This window comes from Rhinolophus hipposideros (assembly GCF_964194185.1).
Source record: "Rhinolophus hipposideros genome assembly, chromosome: 10".
Classification (NCBI taxonomy): domain Eukaryota; kingdom Metazoa; phylum Chordata; class Mammalia; order Chiroptera; family Rhinolophidae; genus Rhinolophus; species Rhinolophus hipposideros.
In genome coordinates this window covers 28834502-28852806 of record NC_138056.1, presented here as the reverse complement: position 1 = coordinate 28852806, position 18305 = coordinate 28834502, and the positions used below count along the sequence as shown (strand labels likewise).

The 18305-nt window shown below is 36.1% G+C and overlaps 2 protein-coding genes across 5 annotated transcripts in view; one reads left to right on the top strand and one right to left on the bottom strand.

Annotated features, from left to right (window-relative positions):
- The window catches only part of ANO3 (anoctamin 3), a 233227-nt gene that overhangs the window by 161530 nt on the left and 53392 nt on the right, over positions 1–18305 (top strand). For both annotated transcript variants that reach the window (XM_081063533.1, XM_081063534.1), the window contains one exon: positions 4832–4892. In XM_081063533.1, the coding sequence (XP_080919659.1) occupies positions 4832–4892 (61 nt within the window). The remainder of the gene's footprint in view (positions 1–4831; positions 4893–18305) is intronic.
- MUC15 (mucin 15, cell surface associated) lies at positions 1794–17800 on the bottom strand. Of its 3 annotated transcripts, none has more exons than XM_081063536.1 (4): positions 17761–17800; positions 10591–11321; positions 8489–8638; positions 1794–6369 (listed from the first exon to the last, which is right to left on the bottom strand). In XM_081063536.1, the coding sequence occupies exons 2-4, from the start codon at positions 11285–11287 to the stop codon at positions 6209–6211; spliced, it is 1008 nt and encodes a 335-aa protein (XP_080919662.1). In that variant the 5' UTR covers positions 11288–11321; positions 17761–17800; the 3' UTR covers positions 1794–6208. The 3 variants fall into 3 exon arrangements, with proteins under 3 accessions (XP_080919662.1, XP_080919663.1, XP_080919661.1); XM_081063537.1 differs by having other exon boundaries at positions 17560–17799; XM_081063535.1 differs by lacking the exon at positions 17761–17800 and adding an exon at positions 14278–14440.

Sequence of the window (18305 nt, the reverse complement as noted above, 5' to 3'; positions counted from 1 at the left end):
AAAATGAAAGATATGTGAGATGGGCTCACTGCAGGGCTCCATCTGGCGTTACTGCCCACGTACTCTACCCTGTGCACTGAATAATGAGGATTTCCATTCTGGCTGCTGGGCTACAATAGGCACTATTCCTGCGTTTGTGTGAGCTCCTGACACTGTCACCACTAATCCTTCCAGATAGTTCTTTCCTCAGGCAGTGTCCTCACATACATGCTGATGGGGGCAGGGTCTGTGTCGTCCCTCTCTGCATCCTACTAACTCATTGCGGTACCCGGAAGCAGTCATAATACGTCATTTGTTTCCTAGCTCTCAGGGAAACATTGCCTAATATCCATTGTCTTGAAATCTATTCCTTTATATATTTTGTACACTCTTTGATTGTTTCCAGAATAGGAGTAAAATCAGTCACTGTCACTCCATCTTGTTCAGAAGTAGAAGTAACTATACAATTAATTTTGACAAGGCTGGGTATAAACTCAAAACACTCAGTATCCTACTATAAGACCAAACTTAGTAAAATTAGCCTCTGAATTATTGATCTTGAATGCATGGCATGTGAAAAGTCTGTTTTGTTTATAGGTTATCTTTTTAACATATGCTTAGCTTTGAATTCTTTACAATGTTCCACAAAGATGTCTCATTTTGGAAAGCATTTTCATAACACTTTTTGCAAAAGCCAAGTGTGTATTAGAGTGATTAGATATATATACACCTGTTCTACTCCTGGCCCGTGCATTTCAAAGACGTATGACAGCCTTAGGAACCCCAACAAATCATATAAATGTTCTACTTTTACTTGAACAGATCTAGTAAAACACACTGGCATTATCTCAACATCCACATAGGGCAGAGTGATAAACTGAAGAAACTGTCTAAGGAACACTAAATCTAGGGGGCATTTGTCATCATGCAACATATACACCCCTCTTTTTCTTGGGAGAAAAAGAGTATGTATAGGGACAGGTAAGACTCAGAAAGAATTCCCTTAGTAACTAGTATAAGGAAAGTGGAAAAGGTATAATAGCTTACAGAGGAGAGTAGTGCCTTCTGGAACAATAAAAGAAATGAAGCCCACCTGGATGAAATATTTAATTTGTCTTGTATTTGTTCCTGTGGCTAAGATAAAGTGTAGCTACCTGTTTTACAGCTTAAAAATCAGAATTAATCTTCCTTCATTGGATGGAAATAAGCATTCTCTTTTAATATCAGTTTATATATTTAAACACCTAGAAGTTACTTGATGGGCAGTGTCAGAAATAAAAGGGTAGATTTTTACCAAAGAAACAAGCCAACCAATGTAGGATCATCTACTTGGGTGAGCCACCTCGCCACATCATCTAGTAACTTGTCAATTCCTTAAGGAATCAATCACCACTTGTGACAAGTAATAGGAAATTAAACCTTCCATATTTATTGAAAAGTATGTGTTATACATGTAATCATTCCTTTAATAATTTCAAGGATGCGTTTCATGAAAAAAAAAGTTGGTCCCTTCATGTGATAAAAAAATATATTTAAGTACATTAGCATTTTCTTTGATGATTATTTTTATTTTTAATATTTTAAAGTATGGTAATTGAGAAAGTTTTGCAACTAAGGAATTCAGTGATATTTGCACACTCATCTAAAAGCACTTGACATCACATTGTCGATTCCTATTATGTTAGGACTAGATGGAAGGGTCCTACATTGTTTTTTTCATGTAATTCTAAAAATGACTCAACCTTTGAAGTTACCTTTATTCATAATAGTTATTAGTTTCTGGTTTTGTTTTATTTTTATTTTTAATTTTTTTTCACTTGTGCAACAAACGTTTATTCAATACCCGGTATGAGCCTGAGACCATATGTTGACACTGAGGCTACAACCAAAATAGGACAGAAGATGTTTCTTTTTGGGAGAGTCGGTATTAGACTATACATCAGAATCACCTAGAACATTTGTTTAAAAGCAGATTTCTGGACCTCAAGGGTAAGCCTTAGACATTTACATGTTAACAAGCAATTCAAGTAATTCTGATTCCTAGGAGCACACTTTAAAAAGTTATTGCCCTAAATAAGTAATGGGTTAAGGGAGGGGGAGGAACTAATAAAGTGTGTGTGTTTGATATAGCCTGTGCCCAGGTCCAAGGGACATGTGAAGTTATATAGATTTTGCCCTGCCCAACACCTAAGGACTGAGGAAGTGAGAGAGGGCTGAGTTCCAGCCTAAATCCTGACTCCTACCTCCTACCCTTTCCCCCTGTAACAGCCTGGTTTGCAGGATTGAATCTGCTCAAGAGGCTCCTTGCTCTCCTTAGCCTAGAGGAACTTTAATGGGTGTATATGTGGCAGTTTCCAGAGCTTTATGTTTCTAAACCCATGAATCTAGCAATTACAGTAGGGGAGACATTGACTTTAAGCTTCCAACCTAATAAGAAATTTATCTCCTTAGATAATACCCACATTTATTGATTTCTAGCCATACTCAGCTCTCCAAGAAAAATCAGATATCAAAGATAATGGAGAATTTGTACTTAAACCCAGCTTTGTTTGAGGCTCGGTTTGCTTCTGTCTTCACATATTATCCCTGCTCATATCAACCGTGTTGAATGAAACGTCTATCCCTAGGCTCCCTATGCATTAAGGAAAGCTATGGTTCTAATAAAATAATTCACTGCAAATATATGTTTGTGGACTAGACAAGCTTACTTTTGCTTTTAGAAAAGTCTGTTTGTTGCTTTGGGAATTTTCTTGCGATTTCATCTGGAGTTTTCTTTTATAGAGAAAGTATTCCTTTCCTATGAGGCAAAAGGCCTCTCCTCACTTTATTTTCCTGCCAGTCACCCATGATCTTGAACCATCCACACTATGCTTGACTCTTTCTTCATCCTCTCCCCCATCTTCATTTAGCAGCTCTTATGTCAGCATCCTAAATGAAGCCCTTAGCTTCTCAAGCTATAGCCACAGGCTTCTAATTGATCTTGTCTTCATTGTCTCCCTTATCATAATACATCCCATGTAAGAGCTTAGTGGCTCTAACAGACTTTATACTTGTACAGGCCTCCTTAGGGCAAGTTCTAAGTCTTTCCTAACTCCCATTCTAGCTTTGTCTCCCATTACATATATGTATGTGATCTCACATTATATAAACATTCTATGTTTATCACCCTGAGTCTCATAGATGTATTTCTAAAAAGTTAAGGTTTGAATTTATTGAGTTAAAAAATGCTTGAAGTATTTATAAACAAACCTAGCCGAGCATAAGTGAAAATCTTGTTCAAGAAAAATATTGCATCCACTGTGACAAACCATGTCCATGCAACACAATTGTGACTAAGCATGGCTTTTTATTTGCTACTTTTCTAAAAGCGTGGCTGTTTCTAGAGCAGAGGAGAGCCACTATTAATTCCTCCTCTGCAAAGCCTCTGTTCTAACACTCTCAGAGGCTGTTTCTTGCCCTAGGTCTGTTTGTAAAGGAAACAGACAGCTGTTCAGCTGCCTGGCAGCAGCAGGCGTCTCTGTGGGATACCTTCCTCTGGTAACAAAAGAGCTGGATTCCCCTGCTGGGTGTAATTTTATGAGCTCTGTAGGAGAATTTCTTTATGGTCCTTTGCTCTCCTGTACATAATATATACTGATGATTGTTATGAAAACCAGTTTTTATAGCACTTGGAGAAATCTCAGACCTTAACAATCACAGAAGTTTCCAGCCTTCGAAGACATATTGCATCTATCCACAAAACATCAAAATGAACACATCTTTTGTACAATGATATTTTCAATGATGTTACATTGCAGGAAAATACACCCTACCTATATCTGTTTTACACATTGTTTGTAGTGTGTTCCAGGTATTACAATTAAAATACACATTAGTATCATTTCAATGCCCCCTTCCAGCAGCCTCTGAACTATAGCCTGAGCCAAGAAGACACCAGTCTACTCCCAAGTCCCTTATAATAATGTCCTAGCCTATAATTGGCCTCTCTCTCCTATAAAGATAGTACCCCTATTTTCTTCACAGTTTCTGTGGTTTTATGTGACTGCCAAACATCAACTGCCTTGATTGTATCCATTCAGTCTCCCTCACTAACTTAAAAATATAATGAAGACAGTATGCAAATGAAAAGAAGAAAAGGTAAATTGGATTTACACTTTATTAAAATCAACAATCCTTTCAACCCTGAAAATTGTATTCAATAACATCTTGTAACTGTACATTGTTCTTTATAAAATATCAGATAATGTCTGATTGAAAAACACTTGGACTGTATCTTACATGTGCAGTGATTTATGAAACTTTTTAAAAACAACTTAAGATGGAATTCATTACCTCTTATAGCCACTACTGGACCTGTGGCCCACTCTGAAAGACATCAGAGAGTAGGGATAGCGCTGTGATACCTTTCCATTGGAAGTACTGGCTCACTAGTGGAATTCTACAGTTTTCAACTTCCCCAAACCTGGAAGTTGTGCTGGCAAGAAGTCCAATTAGGTATGCCTCAACTGAAAAGCTCACTTCTTACAGCCCATACTGTAGCTTGACTCCACGGCACACAAATACTTCCTCGGGGGCTAGAACCACTTCTAAGCAGAAATGAAGGTGGATCCAAACAGAATAAAAGGGAAGAGAGAAGAAAAGGGGGAAATGCTGATCCTTTAACATTCCCCATGGGAAAATCAGATGAAACAGATGCAGGATCCATGAAATGATCTCATCTCTTACATTTACAAACTATAAAGTAATGTGATTCCATCGGGAAAAAAAAAATCATAGTACCTAAATGCAAACAGCAATCACTGGATTATTATAACCAACAGTGTAACTAATATTTTCTCTGTTTTCCTTTAAGGTGACATATTTGTTTGATAATGGTGGGACAGTCTTCTTTGCTATTTTTATGGCAATATGGGGTAAGTATGTTCTATTACTTACATCCTCATTTTCTGACGCTATCACTGTGTTTCTTCATACACATATGCACGTACACGCACGCAGACACACACACATCATCCATCAATTCAACAGTAAAGTCTCTTGCTTTGTTTGCTCTCTTCACACATTCACTGCTTCTTTAGAAATTTACCTCTTGATCTTCTAATCCTCTGATCCCTAAAGTCTCAGACCCTCCTGTACTAAGGAGAATGTTTTTCCTGCCAAAAGCAGGTCATAATTAAAAACAGCCTGAAACATACTGGAATCCAAATTAAGCTTCCTGTATTTTGATCATGAAAATGATTCAGAAAATGTTTTGTTTGCGTAACATTTTCATTCATCTATTTTTCTAACCTTGTACTTCATATATTTAGAGATGTAGAATCTCTTCCATTTATGATTGAGCGATAACATCTAATACATAAATTCTGTTCTTATCTAACATCTTAGAACTGTAAAAATTATGTACAGGTACATGCTTTGGCTGACGTTTCTCACTGTGTTTCTCATTGAATTTTTGAAGTACCCAATTCATTAAGGCCTAAAATAAGTCAGACAGGTTGGAACTGTCCCACCCTTTAAGGAAAAGCAGTTACTTTTCTGGTTAGGGTCAGCCTTCCTAATATGGCCTTGTTGAATATAAAATTATTGTCAACTTGACAACCAAGGGACTGGCTATGCATGTACTGATCCAGAAAAGTAAAATGTAGTAGAATACAGTTTTCTCACTCCCATTATCTTAATTTTCCGGAAACAGAAATTCTGTGCCATACTCATCTTCTAGCTTCAAGTCAAAAGAAAATAAAAAAATGTATGTCATTTCCAATGTCCCTTCAACAGAATGTCAACTGTAATGTATGGCATTAGGACTACAGGGGGAGCGGTGAAGAGTCAATCCATTGCTTTTTGTCCAAAAAAAAAAAGTGAAAATGTAGTTTCCGTTCTCCATTTTCACTGAAGGATTTTTTAAATTTAATTACCAACCAGGGCCATACAGGCGAAATCTTTTAGTCTTACCTGATTCTGCAAATGTGTCTTACTCAGAAAAAAAATAGACCAAAATATAAATTAAGGAGATTCAATACATGGTCAGTACAGCCAACAATGGTAAGAAAGGAAACCTTTGGGGTGATTTAGCCTCTCTTTCTGTTTCTGATACTGGTTTCATGCTTTTACAGTTCTCCTTGGCACAAGCCACATGATAGTGATCTTGCTTCAGCTTTTGGAAGATGGGATTGTGAAAAGGCCGGGGTGTAGGTGAACACTTGCCATCTGAAACCTTTTCCCCTTAGTTTTATATTGAGGTACGAAGTGGAGGTATGTTATCCATAGGAATGCCATCGCGTGCGTTTTCTCGGCCTGCCGCCATGGATGAATCATTCACATTTGAGCTGTAATAACTAGAATTCCCAAAACTCACATCGTAAGGTTCTGGTACATTGTCTAATCGCAGAACTAAAAAGGTAACAAAACAAAAAAAGAAAACAAAACAATAAAACACGTGTTTTATAGAGCCAGACTGAAAGATACATGCCCAGACATCTGCCATACCCTAGCAATTGTTCTAGACAGGTAAGTACGTCTATCTTTTATGTGGGCTTTTCAGGTATTTTAAATAAGTGGATATTTTTCAAGCCAATTTATTTCTAAGACTAAGAGAACAGTTTACCTTCCAAAATGTCCCTGCTGGGGGACCAAAAATAAAAAGAACTAAGGGAGAGATCACACCAAATGTGTAGCACTACTTTGTATAAAAAGGTATAGACAAATGTCTCTTTGACTTTTGAATCTCATGATTTCAGAGTCTTATCAATATCCTCAGAATTTTCACTTCTGAGGTAAAAAAATAATTTCTAAAAAGTGAAGAGTAAAATCAGTGTCATTGTTCTAACAAGTATCTTCATATATTCATGGTTGAGCCATTGAACATGGAGATGAAAGAACACTGCTTGTAAAAGCTTGTTTCCTTCTGATAGATCTAAGTTATGTTCTTGAGATTTTGTGATTAATTATATAGGATTTTTTTCTTTTTCAACAAACAACCAATTATTATTTTCTTAACGATCTTGAATTTATTTTCAAAGAAATTGTGGCATGCATGAGGTACTTTTAAATACTAAAGCACTGATTAATTACTAATTACATTAGTAAAATAATTATTCAGTGAAGTATCTTCATATCCTACCTATTCCTTAAGCCAGGGGTGTTCAAATTGAGGCCCGCGGGCCAACTGCGGCCCACAATCCTTTGTTAATTGGCCCGCAGCAAATTCCAAAAATATATTTAGTTTACTTAAATAAACCAGGTGAGGCAATATGTACTTCACCTTGAGTGAGTGGCCCGGGTGTTTGTGTATTTTACCGCATATGGCCCTTGGTAAAAAACGTTGAAAAAAGTTTGGACACCCCTGCCTTAAGCCATCTGTTTACAAACTGGTCTCCCAGGGACCTTAAGGATTTGGGAGAAGTGTCACAAATTTGTCTTGCAGGAGTAAAATAGATGCTGTGAATGAGTTATTTTTTATGCCTCAATCACAACATCTTAAATAATATCAATTTAATAAACTGGGCTTCTGTATGTAATTACAGATAAAGAAAAAATTCTGAGGTTTAATGAAAATGTTTGGAAACCTGTGTTGTTCAAAATCCTATCCTTTTATTTAGAAAAATGTCACTTTTTAGTTTATATGGATTGCTAGAAACCTATAGACGGAATTCAGTTAAATTTACAAATAGTGGATTTGGTTCTGAAAAGGAGCATATATCAGTCATAATCTGAATTTATCAAAAATCAACAGGATTTCATCAATGGGACTAACTAGGGGCATAAAACTGTTTTTATGGTAGCAAAAACCCCTTGTGTAAACCAGAAAATAGTTGTGTTTTTGTTTGTTTTTTTCCTGAAGTATAAAAAAGGATGAGTCAAGCATTTGAAGTGACTTCATTTTTGTTCTAAACATTGTGTTAAGATCAGCCTTAGTTCTTTATTCTTAGCAGTCACACTTCTTACTCATAGAGATGGTTGTTCTTTTCCATCCCATAAGGGGAAAATTCCTGAATTGAGGTATTTTTCAACTTTATGTACCCAAATATGCAACTCTATAGAAATTCTGTTTTCTAGACTCATCAAAATAATTAATATAGGGCTACCGTACCTGTGAAACTTTGGAAGAGCTCCAAATTAGAATATATCTCTATTCTAATTACTGCTGCTGAGAGATTCTACAATGGCAAAGAATGACTTTGTGGTTCCTTGGTAACAAAACTAGCCAATTTTTTCCCTTAATGTCATACCATTATCTTCCAATTCTACAGATATATTCTAGGTCTAGGATTATTATTTAAAACCAATGGTCACATAATGAGCAACCATTTCAAATACTGACAAAATTTTACTTGCAGGCCCATAATTATTTTGGTTATCTTATTTGAGAAACAGAGTAGATCAGAATAAATCTTTGGTCTGTTTCTGTCACATGTATCTCTGAATCCCTTCTAGATAATGTAGTAAGCATTAACATCCTCACTTGATTAAAACTACTGTATGCAGGTGAAGTTCTGAAAGTTGTTTTTACCTGGTTCGTTTCTGTCGTCATAAAGTCGCCGATGGGAAAACGAATTGGTTTTCCTTTTTCCACACAACAAGTAGCCAACGAGACTAAGCAATGAAGCACCCAGAATAGCACCTAAAATGGCCCCAAATACGACTCCAGTATTTCTATTCTCTAGAAAACAAAGAAAAAATAATTTACAGATAAGAAATAAAAATGATTCAACGAACAGAAGCATATACATGTAGACTTCCTGTGTATCAAAGAGTGCTTAACAATTTTTTTAAAAAATTAGATAATAGTGATTGTGTGTGTGTGTGTTTTATAAAGTACTGAGTATTTGAGATATATTGGCAAAATATACTTCTTGATAAACAATAATTTAAATTTTGAATTACCATGAGAAACTTCTAAGTCTTAGTTTTATAACTGTGTCATGACTTACCAACACAAATAATATTGAAATGCCATACCAATGCTCCGCTAAGATGTAATTTCTATGTTGAACGCTATATAATTTTTAGTCAACTCTGAAGCTTTTCTGAACTGTAATGATGAAATGAACTTTGAGTGTATTTCTATAATAATTCAATAGTAAAAACCTAAGGGAGTGAGTAATAGAAAATTAATCCACAAAACTCCAAGTGAAAAGGCACTATAAGGAAAAAGCAATATATCCTGATAGGATATTTTCTAGTACAACAAATGACCAGAGCAAAAAGTTTATAATGCACATCAGGAACAGATGCATGGGTCTGAGTTTAAGAAAACCCAAAATTTAATTCGGTCATCCCTTGAATGCATGCCTTATTTGAAGACTGTCATCAATAAACTACTTACTGCATCCTGAACTCATATTTAGTGTATTTTATTTTTAATATATATTTTTTAATTTCTTGAAAAGCTTATTAGTAATTAGGTCGGCAAGGGGTCTTACAGAGTCTCTGATTCTATATGAAACCCCATTTATTAAAAGAATTAAACTTTGCATTGGAAAAGTTAATAGCAAAATTATTACTACAATAAAAATGAAGCAAAGTTAACATTTTTATCATTAAAGGGCAATGGTCGAAGTAAATACTCAGTGTTCTTAATATGTATGTTGAGTTTCGTGAGACAAAAGAGAGATAATGTTTTTTAAATATTTCTAATGCTGCATCAGAATATGTATGAATGAAAGGGTGTGATAAGATTACAGCTAAAATGAAAATACATGTACATAAAATATATTGGTTGCAGTGCTGTCCTAAAGCCTAGATTTCAGAATTTAAAGCTTTTCCTGGTCACTAGCAACCACTTTCAAATAGAAATTTGTATATATTATTTGCTATTTACATCATTAATTTAATCTGTAGTATTGAAAATTGATGAGTTCATGGGTGAAAAACAAGTGTTTTGTTGTTGTTTTGTTTCAGGGAAACAGAAACATGGTTAGACCTGAAAAAATAAAACATAATGAATTTTCATTAAATACTAGAGATCTTATTCACTTTATGTTTCAAAGCTTGATGTAATCCAAAACAATGAAACAAAAATGTCCCCATAATAGAATTTTCTTGCGATACAGTTAAATTTCATTTTTATGGTGTTCATTAGGTACTAAACTAAAAATTGAGGAGGATTCCCTTTTGTTAAGTTTATTTACTTTTTAAAAAATATCATTGTTCTGTTTTCCTGTAATTGCTATGTGGTATCAGATAATTTATCAATTCATTTATTTCATTCAATTTTCAAAACCCACATGCATGTATTTTTAAAGTTCAGTGGTACAGTATTCCTAAAAGTATGTGAAATTTCTGATAGTCTCTAAGATTCAATGAAAATTGTTACACAGTATCTCAAAACCACGTCACTACGTGAGTATTTCTTTTCAGCCTAACCTACTTCTCATTTTGTCCCACGGCCTCATCATGTTCCTGTACAGTCGTGACTAGTTATGCTGACTTAAGTTCCAAAATCCCTTCACTGTTTCCAATGAATATCACTCTTTCCCCTAAAAGCGAGAACCATCTGTGCTATGGCAGTCCCTCCTTTTTTCCAGTAGGGCACATTTCTTTGCTATAATATGTATGACTTACTTGGAGGTTATTTCACACAAAACGAAAGTTAAATCTGTTTATATTTACCTTCTTGGGGGTCTGATGTATTTGGAAAGATTTTTGAATTATTGGTGAATTTTAAGGTGGGCTGTGGTGTCGTTTCCTGGTAGGGGGTAAACCCCCCCAAGGTATCACCCGTTGTGGTCAGCCATCCATCAGGTTCCGTGATCGTCATGGGGTTCACAGGGATGGTGGTTGGTGCTGAAGGGAGGATACTACCTGTAAGGGAACTGTTGTCAGTAGTTTTCGTGGTATCATTGGCTGAAGACCAAGTGAAATTTTCTGAAGATACAGCAGATGTAGCGTTGGGAGGTGCTGAGACGGACACAGGATTTCCATCTGCTAGAGATGAGTTCTGAGGCAATTTAGACACAGAGCTGTTGATCAAGGGAGGACTTGTGGGAAATGTGGACGTGGGTCTCGGACTCCTGGAAAAGTTGTCTGTTGGCAAATTACTGATGAAATCTGTTGTTCCGTTGGTTTTATCTGATGAATCCTGAAAAGAGGAATTACTAGCTCTAGGATTGGAGATTTCTCTGTCTTCTTGATTTGATTTTAAATGCGTTGCACTTTCCAAAGAAACATGTCCATGTGCCATTGTTTTTAAGTTTTCTGCAAAGTTTTGTGTTGTTTTTACTTCCAGACCTTCTTCTCCATAGCTTCCAAGTAGTAGTAAACTAAACAGTGTTGAAATAAACAGAATTTGGGCTGAGGTCAACATCATAGCCTTCTTTGGTATTGGTGTTATTAAGGGAAATCTGAAAGAAGATAATAACCATTTCAATTATTAAATGAAGTATTGAGGTTTTTAAAAATAGGTCTACATTTTTAAAGTGATGAAAATCTAGACACATAATGCTGAGATGATAATAGCATACTCTTAATTCCAAAAGTTTGTTTTCTGTGATTTATGTACTAAAAGTGAATAACTGAGTTCTATTTTGTATATAATATCCTTTTTCTTCCTTCTTCTGGGGAACTGCCATGCAAAACTTTGTCATGCCAGACACCACTATTCCACTATTGAAAAGATCATTTAGCTTGGGAAAGTGAAAATAAAGAAGTATACACACACATACACACACACACACACACACACACTATAGTAAATTTTTAAACAATATTATAGATATAGTGCCTGTAGAGCAGGCTGATTTCTTCAACCCATTTAAGAAAACATGTTCGTTATGAATATGTAATTTGGCATATTTATTATGAAAATGATGTTACACAATATAAACTAAACATACCACTTTAAAGTGACTCGGTCAGGGCCCCACTTGAAAAGATTTTATTAATACCTCATTTGAGTGGGTTGTATTTGAAATTCACATCCCTTGTCCACAATACTCTTCACTTCATGATGCCATTCTTTCTATTAATTTCAAATTAGGGATAATTGGAAAGATGTAGATTTTATGATACTTTTAAATCATATTTTTTTCTTTTTTTAATTAAAGTTTATTGGGGTGACAATTGTTAGTAAAATTACATAGGTTTCAGATATACAATTCTACATCATCTCTGTATCACATCGTGTGTCCACCCCCCAGAAAATCATATTTTCTTATTGTATAAAAGAAGAATCTGGTTGGGAGTGTGTGTGAAAAAAATTACCTAGCTAGAGAGTTGCAAAGTTAGGGTTTGAAACTGTGATGCTGATCTCCAAACCAGGCACATCATTTTGCCTCTTAAGTGTGTAAGTGCCACAAATTCTTAGAATGGAGGACATGGGGGAAAGATTTTTGAAATTAGATTTATATTAAAATTCTGGCTTCTGTCACAAATAACTTGTGAAAGATAATCATCATAATAGTCACTGTAATAATCATACTGACTTCGCATTGTAGTTCTGAAGACTAAAATTATTCAGTTAAAAGTACTCTGAACAATATCTGGCCTACAGTAAGGAGTCAATAGATATTAATTCCCATTTCTCATTATTAAAACATAATAATATTTCTGTAAGTGTCTTCCAGTTTACAAACTTTCCACTATCATCTCACTTGATCATCACAACGATCCCTTGAGACAAAAAGAATAGCTGGTGCTATCTCAGTTTTGTACATGAAGAAACTGAGGTTCAGAGTGGCTAGAAATACAAGCTAGTAAATGGAAGAGGCAACACTGAAAGGCAAGTCTACTGACTCCAAACTCATTAGGTGCTAACATTGAAAGTGTTTTTAATTGAAAATGTTATTCTTCTAAAAAATGTATTAGACTATCCCTTCTCAAACAATGAAGTCTGAAAACGGGTATTATATTCCTTGAATTGAACCTTAGAGTTTACTTTTCACTAAAAGCCTCCCAGATGACTGAGATAAGAAAAGGGAGGGTGTGCTACAGTTATTATTTAGGTCCAATATTACCAGCTGTTTTTCAAAAGTTCTCCCAGAAATTTTTACAAATAACTTTCAACCCTGATGATTTTTCATTAGAGCCTGAGGAGCTTCTAAGTACTCCCTCTGATTATCTTTCGGTTGTAAGTACCCTCTTCTTTGCTGAATGATTTCTTATAGAGTGGTACAACTTAAATATATCTATAATACACCCTGATACAATTTTTTTTCTTCAAAAGCTTTTAGCAAGCAGTTGATACCTGTGGATTCCTAAGGTTTTAGCGATATAATATCTCCCATGTTCTAGGCTTATCACTTAAGAAATACCTACTTAAAAAGCAAGGCGGCCAGAAATACGAGAACATTCACAGGGATATTACTTATAAGTATCTCCAACCTAAAATCTACCAGTAACAGATTGGATAATAAACTGCATTATATTCACACATGAACATTAACAAACTAGAGCTAGGTACAACAACATGGGTGACTATTACAAACATAATGCAGAGCTTCACATGCCAGTGGTACTGTGTGATTCCATGTATATAAAGTTCAAAAACAGGCAGAAAACTAGAATATTAGCAGTCAGGAAAGTGGTTACTTGTGGCAAGGAAGGAGACGGTGTTGATTGGGTGAGCATGGAAGGGGCTTTTGTGTGTTCAGGATACTGTTTCTTGACCTGGTAGGGATTATATAAGTGTTTGTAATAATTTTGTTTCTTTATATTATATTCACTTTTCTGTCATAACCCCAAAAATTGACTTAGATACTAAAAATCGTTAACATAACCGGGAAATATATTACTAGTATGTGTATATCAGATATTTTGCATGTTTTCTCTTTTAATTCTTTGCCAAAAACAAACTAACAATGAGGAGAGATTAATGCTATTTTACAGATGAATAAATGAGGCCTATCGCTCAGACACACAAGGACTGAGAGGGCTAGGATTCAAACCTTGGCATTAAAGCTACTGATCATTCATCTGTGTAACAAAAGTCACAAAGGAATATGGAATTTGGTACCCAGCTGCTTTTTAGAACTTTTTACCATCAACGTTTTCTTAGCACAGCCTCTCCAAATTTTATTATTTTAATCAGAGCAATTTATAATCCCATTTTTTAAACACTGGAAAATTAGGGTCTTCTCCATTGAATACCCCTCAAACACACTAACTATCCTAATTTAAGAAAAGTCCTAACAATTATCTCTGTGGTTTCTAGGTGGATGCTTTTACTGTGTAGTTGACAGATTAACATTACCAAAACACAAATGATTATCCCCAGGACCTATAGTTCACCAACATGGCATTAAACTGATGTCTCACCTAATACATTTAAAATACAGTTCCATTTAGTTTAAAAATACTCACATGTGCCTTTTCAGAAACATCTTTCTGCGGTGAACTGTCAGGTTCATGGCATATATTATATCCTTTTTCATTACCTGCTGCCACTGATCTGATTAGTTTATTAATTGTACTTGGCCACCTGTCTCATCATTATTATGCAGTTGGATTTGCTTTCCCTATCCCTAAGCTTTCTGGTTATTTTCTTCTCCTAATGAAGAGGTCGTGGGGGTGGGGGGGAGCATGGAAAACGCCCCTTAGCTGTGCTAATTTCCTCATAATTTTACATGAGGAATGTGGTATTGTGCTTTCACTCCCTTCCCATAATAGGAAACTGCAGATGGAGTCAACAAAGTGAGTTTTGTTGTTCCTGTTTCACTTTGCCTGTAACATTGAACCACCAAGGGGATCTCTCTACCCTTCACCCAGTTTTTGATTGCAACGGTGAAAATCTAAGGTATCAACACCCCAAATAAGCCAAGCATTCATAGTGCCTATAATTTATCTCCAGGGAAAATACAGGGAAGAGAGGGGTAAGACGGTATGTTGTGAATTCTATTTGCAGTTTAGTCTGAAATTAATACAGGTGTGGGGAAGGCTTTTGTGATTATTGATTTATTCCTATTGTCCCAGCATGGCAGCAGGGGACAACTTCACTTCTGTTCCCTGTCTTCTAGGAGAACCAGGTTACAGCTCTTTCTCAGGTCCCTTCATCTTACAGGGATAAAAGCAGCTGGGCCTTAAAGCCACAAGCTATTCAGAATCCCAGCCCTGGACTTTTGCTGGAGCAAAGACTGAGCAACTTCAGTTACATTCGATCCGCTTCTGAATTGAACAAAAAGCATGTTATAAGCAGCAAAGACGGGTGGGGGTGGTACAGAAGCTCCACAGAACCATAAGAGAAATCTGTAATCCTTCTCTTTGTACTTTCCTCTCAGCCTCTCCCCATCTCTAGAGTTCACATACTTAAACTATGTTGCATCCTTGTTATGTAAAGCTAAGTTATGCTGATGGATGGCATGCTTCTTTGCGCCCATGTTCATCTGTCAACCACGTGCGGTGTAGCGGCAGAGAGAACAGGGGCGGAAAGAACAGTGAGACTGTAGAGGGAGAGAAAAATCCAGAGAACCAGGTACCATCATTTGCCCTCCTGTTCTCTGCGCCTTCTTGCCCCAAGGTGGAAACTCCTGAGAGGAATTTTGAGGGTGTAACATAAGAACAGAGCAAAGATCATTACACACTTGAAAAACTTCTAAGATTAGAATTAGTATAAAGGGAACAGAAAAGGGAAGGAGGATTTCCATCCACTCTGTGTTACCTTAGCACAGATTCTAAGCCTGCTTGTATATATGGAAGTGTTTTTATTGTTTCTAGTATTTAACAACTTTTAAAATATACTTGAAGAGAGTGAGAGTTTCACTGGGTTTTTTTGTTTGTTTTTTTTGTGTTTTTTTTTTTTTTATAATTCCTTTACACAGACAAAACGAACACTATTTTCTCCCCTCTTCGGTGTTGGCATTAACAGGTGGTTTCACATTACTACTTTTGTACAGAGGGCTGCAAAAGGTGGTGAGAAAAAAAAAAAAAAACCTGGCTATTATGGGAAGCAAATCCACACTTTCAGTGCATAACTTTGCTTCTCCTAAAATGCATAAAGTCATTATTCTGCCCAGCTTTCCTGTTGTAATTGAGTCATACCCATTTCATGCCAAGCTTTGAAACTAAGGAGGTATTCTGCTTTGTGTCAGGTAATCAGCTCATGCAAGGGAAAAGAAATGCTAGTCATTCTGAACTCAATCAAAATCAGAAATTTTAAATAGAAACATTGGTTCAGGCATAACTCAGGGGATAACTATAAAAACATGTTTCTGTAGTGAAATAACTAAAGAGTATATACTCTGTGCTACTTCTCTCTCAGTTGCTTTTGATCACTTCTTGTTATAGATCTCAGGCTACAAAGTAAGACAGATGGGTTTTGTTTGTCTTTGTCACAGGAAACTCAATCTGACATGTAGCCAATATCCCAAGCAGACCCGGAGTGTTACTATCAGTGGCCTTTCCAATCTTGGACAATAGTTTGCTTTCCTTAAAGGAAAGAGCCACAATAAATGAGGATATAAGGAATTATGGCTCTATAAATGCCTCGTTTATGAGGATTTTGAAAGAGTGAAAAGGCTTACCCAGCCATAAAGTAGGACTGTACCTGAAAACCTTAGGCATATCATTACAGTTTTATTTGTTTTATAAAGAAAGAAAAACAAAAAAGAAAGAAAAAAACATGACTTTCCTTCACACACAAAAAAAAAAAAGTTTCAAAAGTTTGTGAACGTCATCCTAATTAAAAGACTGGGGTGTCCATAAATCTAGGAAAAAATATATAGAATGTCACACTCCCTACTAACTTGGACATTCTTAATCATAAACTTCAATACTGAAATAATTAGGTGGAAAAGTGTCAAGCTTAGAAAGAGAGAAAGACTGTGTCTTCAAAAGAAATATTTTGGACCCAAATTCCCAAACATGTGGTTTTCAGCCCTCTGTCAAAGTTCACTGTCTGTAGAAACCATCTCTATGGATCAAATAGAAAGTGTGTAAATGGTAAACTGATATCCCTTTAATAAAAATAGCCTTACATAGCCACAGACTGAAAATAATTTTAAGAAACTTTATTCACATCTTTGTTCCATGGGATGTCTTCTGTAGCAACTGACTTAGCCTTTTAGATTTCCAGTGAGTGGGAGACATGTGCACATACCATGCTAAGTAATTACATACACAACATTTTGCTAACTTTTTAAGAAAGTCTTTGGGAATATAATTCAATTGTATTAGAAGATTCTTTTTTCAAAACTATCATAGTCTAATACTTTAGCAATGACCTTTAAGCCCAAATGCATAATTTAAATCTAAATATTCAATTTGTATTCATGTCACAATTTCTACTTTAAATGTTTTGAAACTTTTACTAAGATGTGACCAAAGGAAATTCTCTCTTGTAGTCATGGTTTGTTTAAGTAAGTTTTTTATTTTAGCTCTTCAGCTGGTTTCATCATCTAACAATGTTGGCAGTAATTCTTAAAGTTAATTCACTTAACAGTGCAAATGCTCATTTTCAAGGTAACTGCTTAATGAAACAATTACCTGGCTTTATAAAGGTCTCCGTAGCTACTTTCCAGATTGTTCTGTCAAAAGTTGAGCCCACTTTATTCTCTTTAGAAAGTAAATGAAAGAGAGACAGACAGACAGGCAGACACACAGGTCGGGGAGGAGGGATCCTGTGTAACTCGGCACCCAGGACACACTTACCTTTGGGTCTAGGAGGTGTTTACAAACAGGAGCTGAAATATCACAGCTGTCCTGGCTGGAATGCGTCTGCTGTGCATTAGAGAAAGCAAATGGGTTAAGTGTGATGACGTCCCACTAAGCAGGAGGGAACCAGAGAAACAAAATTAGGTGGGGCTGGCTGTATCTCGCTTGTGTAATAGAGCACCCAAGAACCTGACTGACCTGCTTCTCAGCTGTCGGCATGAAGATACTACTTCATTCAGGCCTTAAAAAAAAAAAAAAAAAGTTAAGTCCAACCCTCCAGCTCTCATAGGTTGGTTGTTTTGACTTTGGGGCAGACTAGTTGGTTGTCTTGAGCAGTGGCAAAACAAGAGGCATTCATTTTCTGTCCTAAGTGAAAAAAGGACGAAGACTTTGGTAACGTTCCCTGGTGTATCAGGAAATTCTGACACTAGCTGGGTTCTCCCTTTGCAGGTGAGGAAACCAAAGTAAGTCATGCCTTGCACCTGTTGCTATGTGCTGGCTGCATGTTGTTCCCCTGACTCAGAAACTGATTTTCCCCATAGTAGGATGTCCTACTTATATCCTTCAAACCTGAATGGAGAAAATGTAGAGGGGTCATTGGTGTGGGGCCTTGTCTACAGTACCCTGAAATCAGTTTTACAGAAAATTACACTTAACACAAAGTGAATTAATGTGTATTGGAGATTCTCGAGAAAGCTGTGAGCTTTAAGTTAGAAATAATCACCAGCACTGAGCTGGGGTTT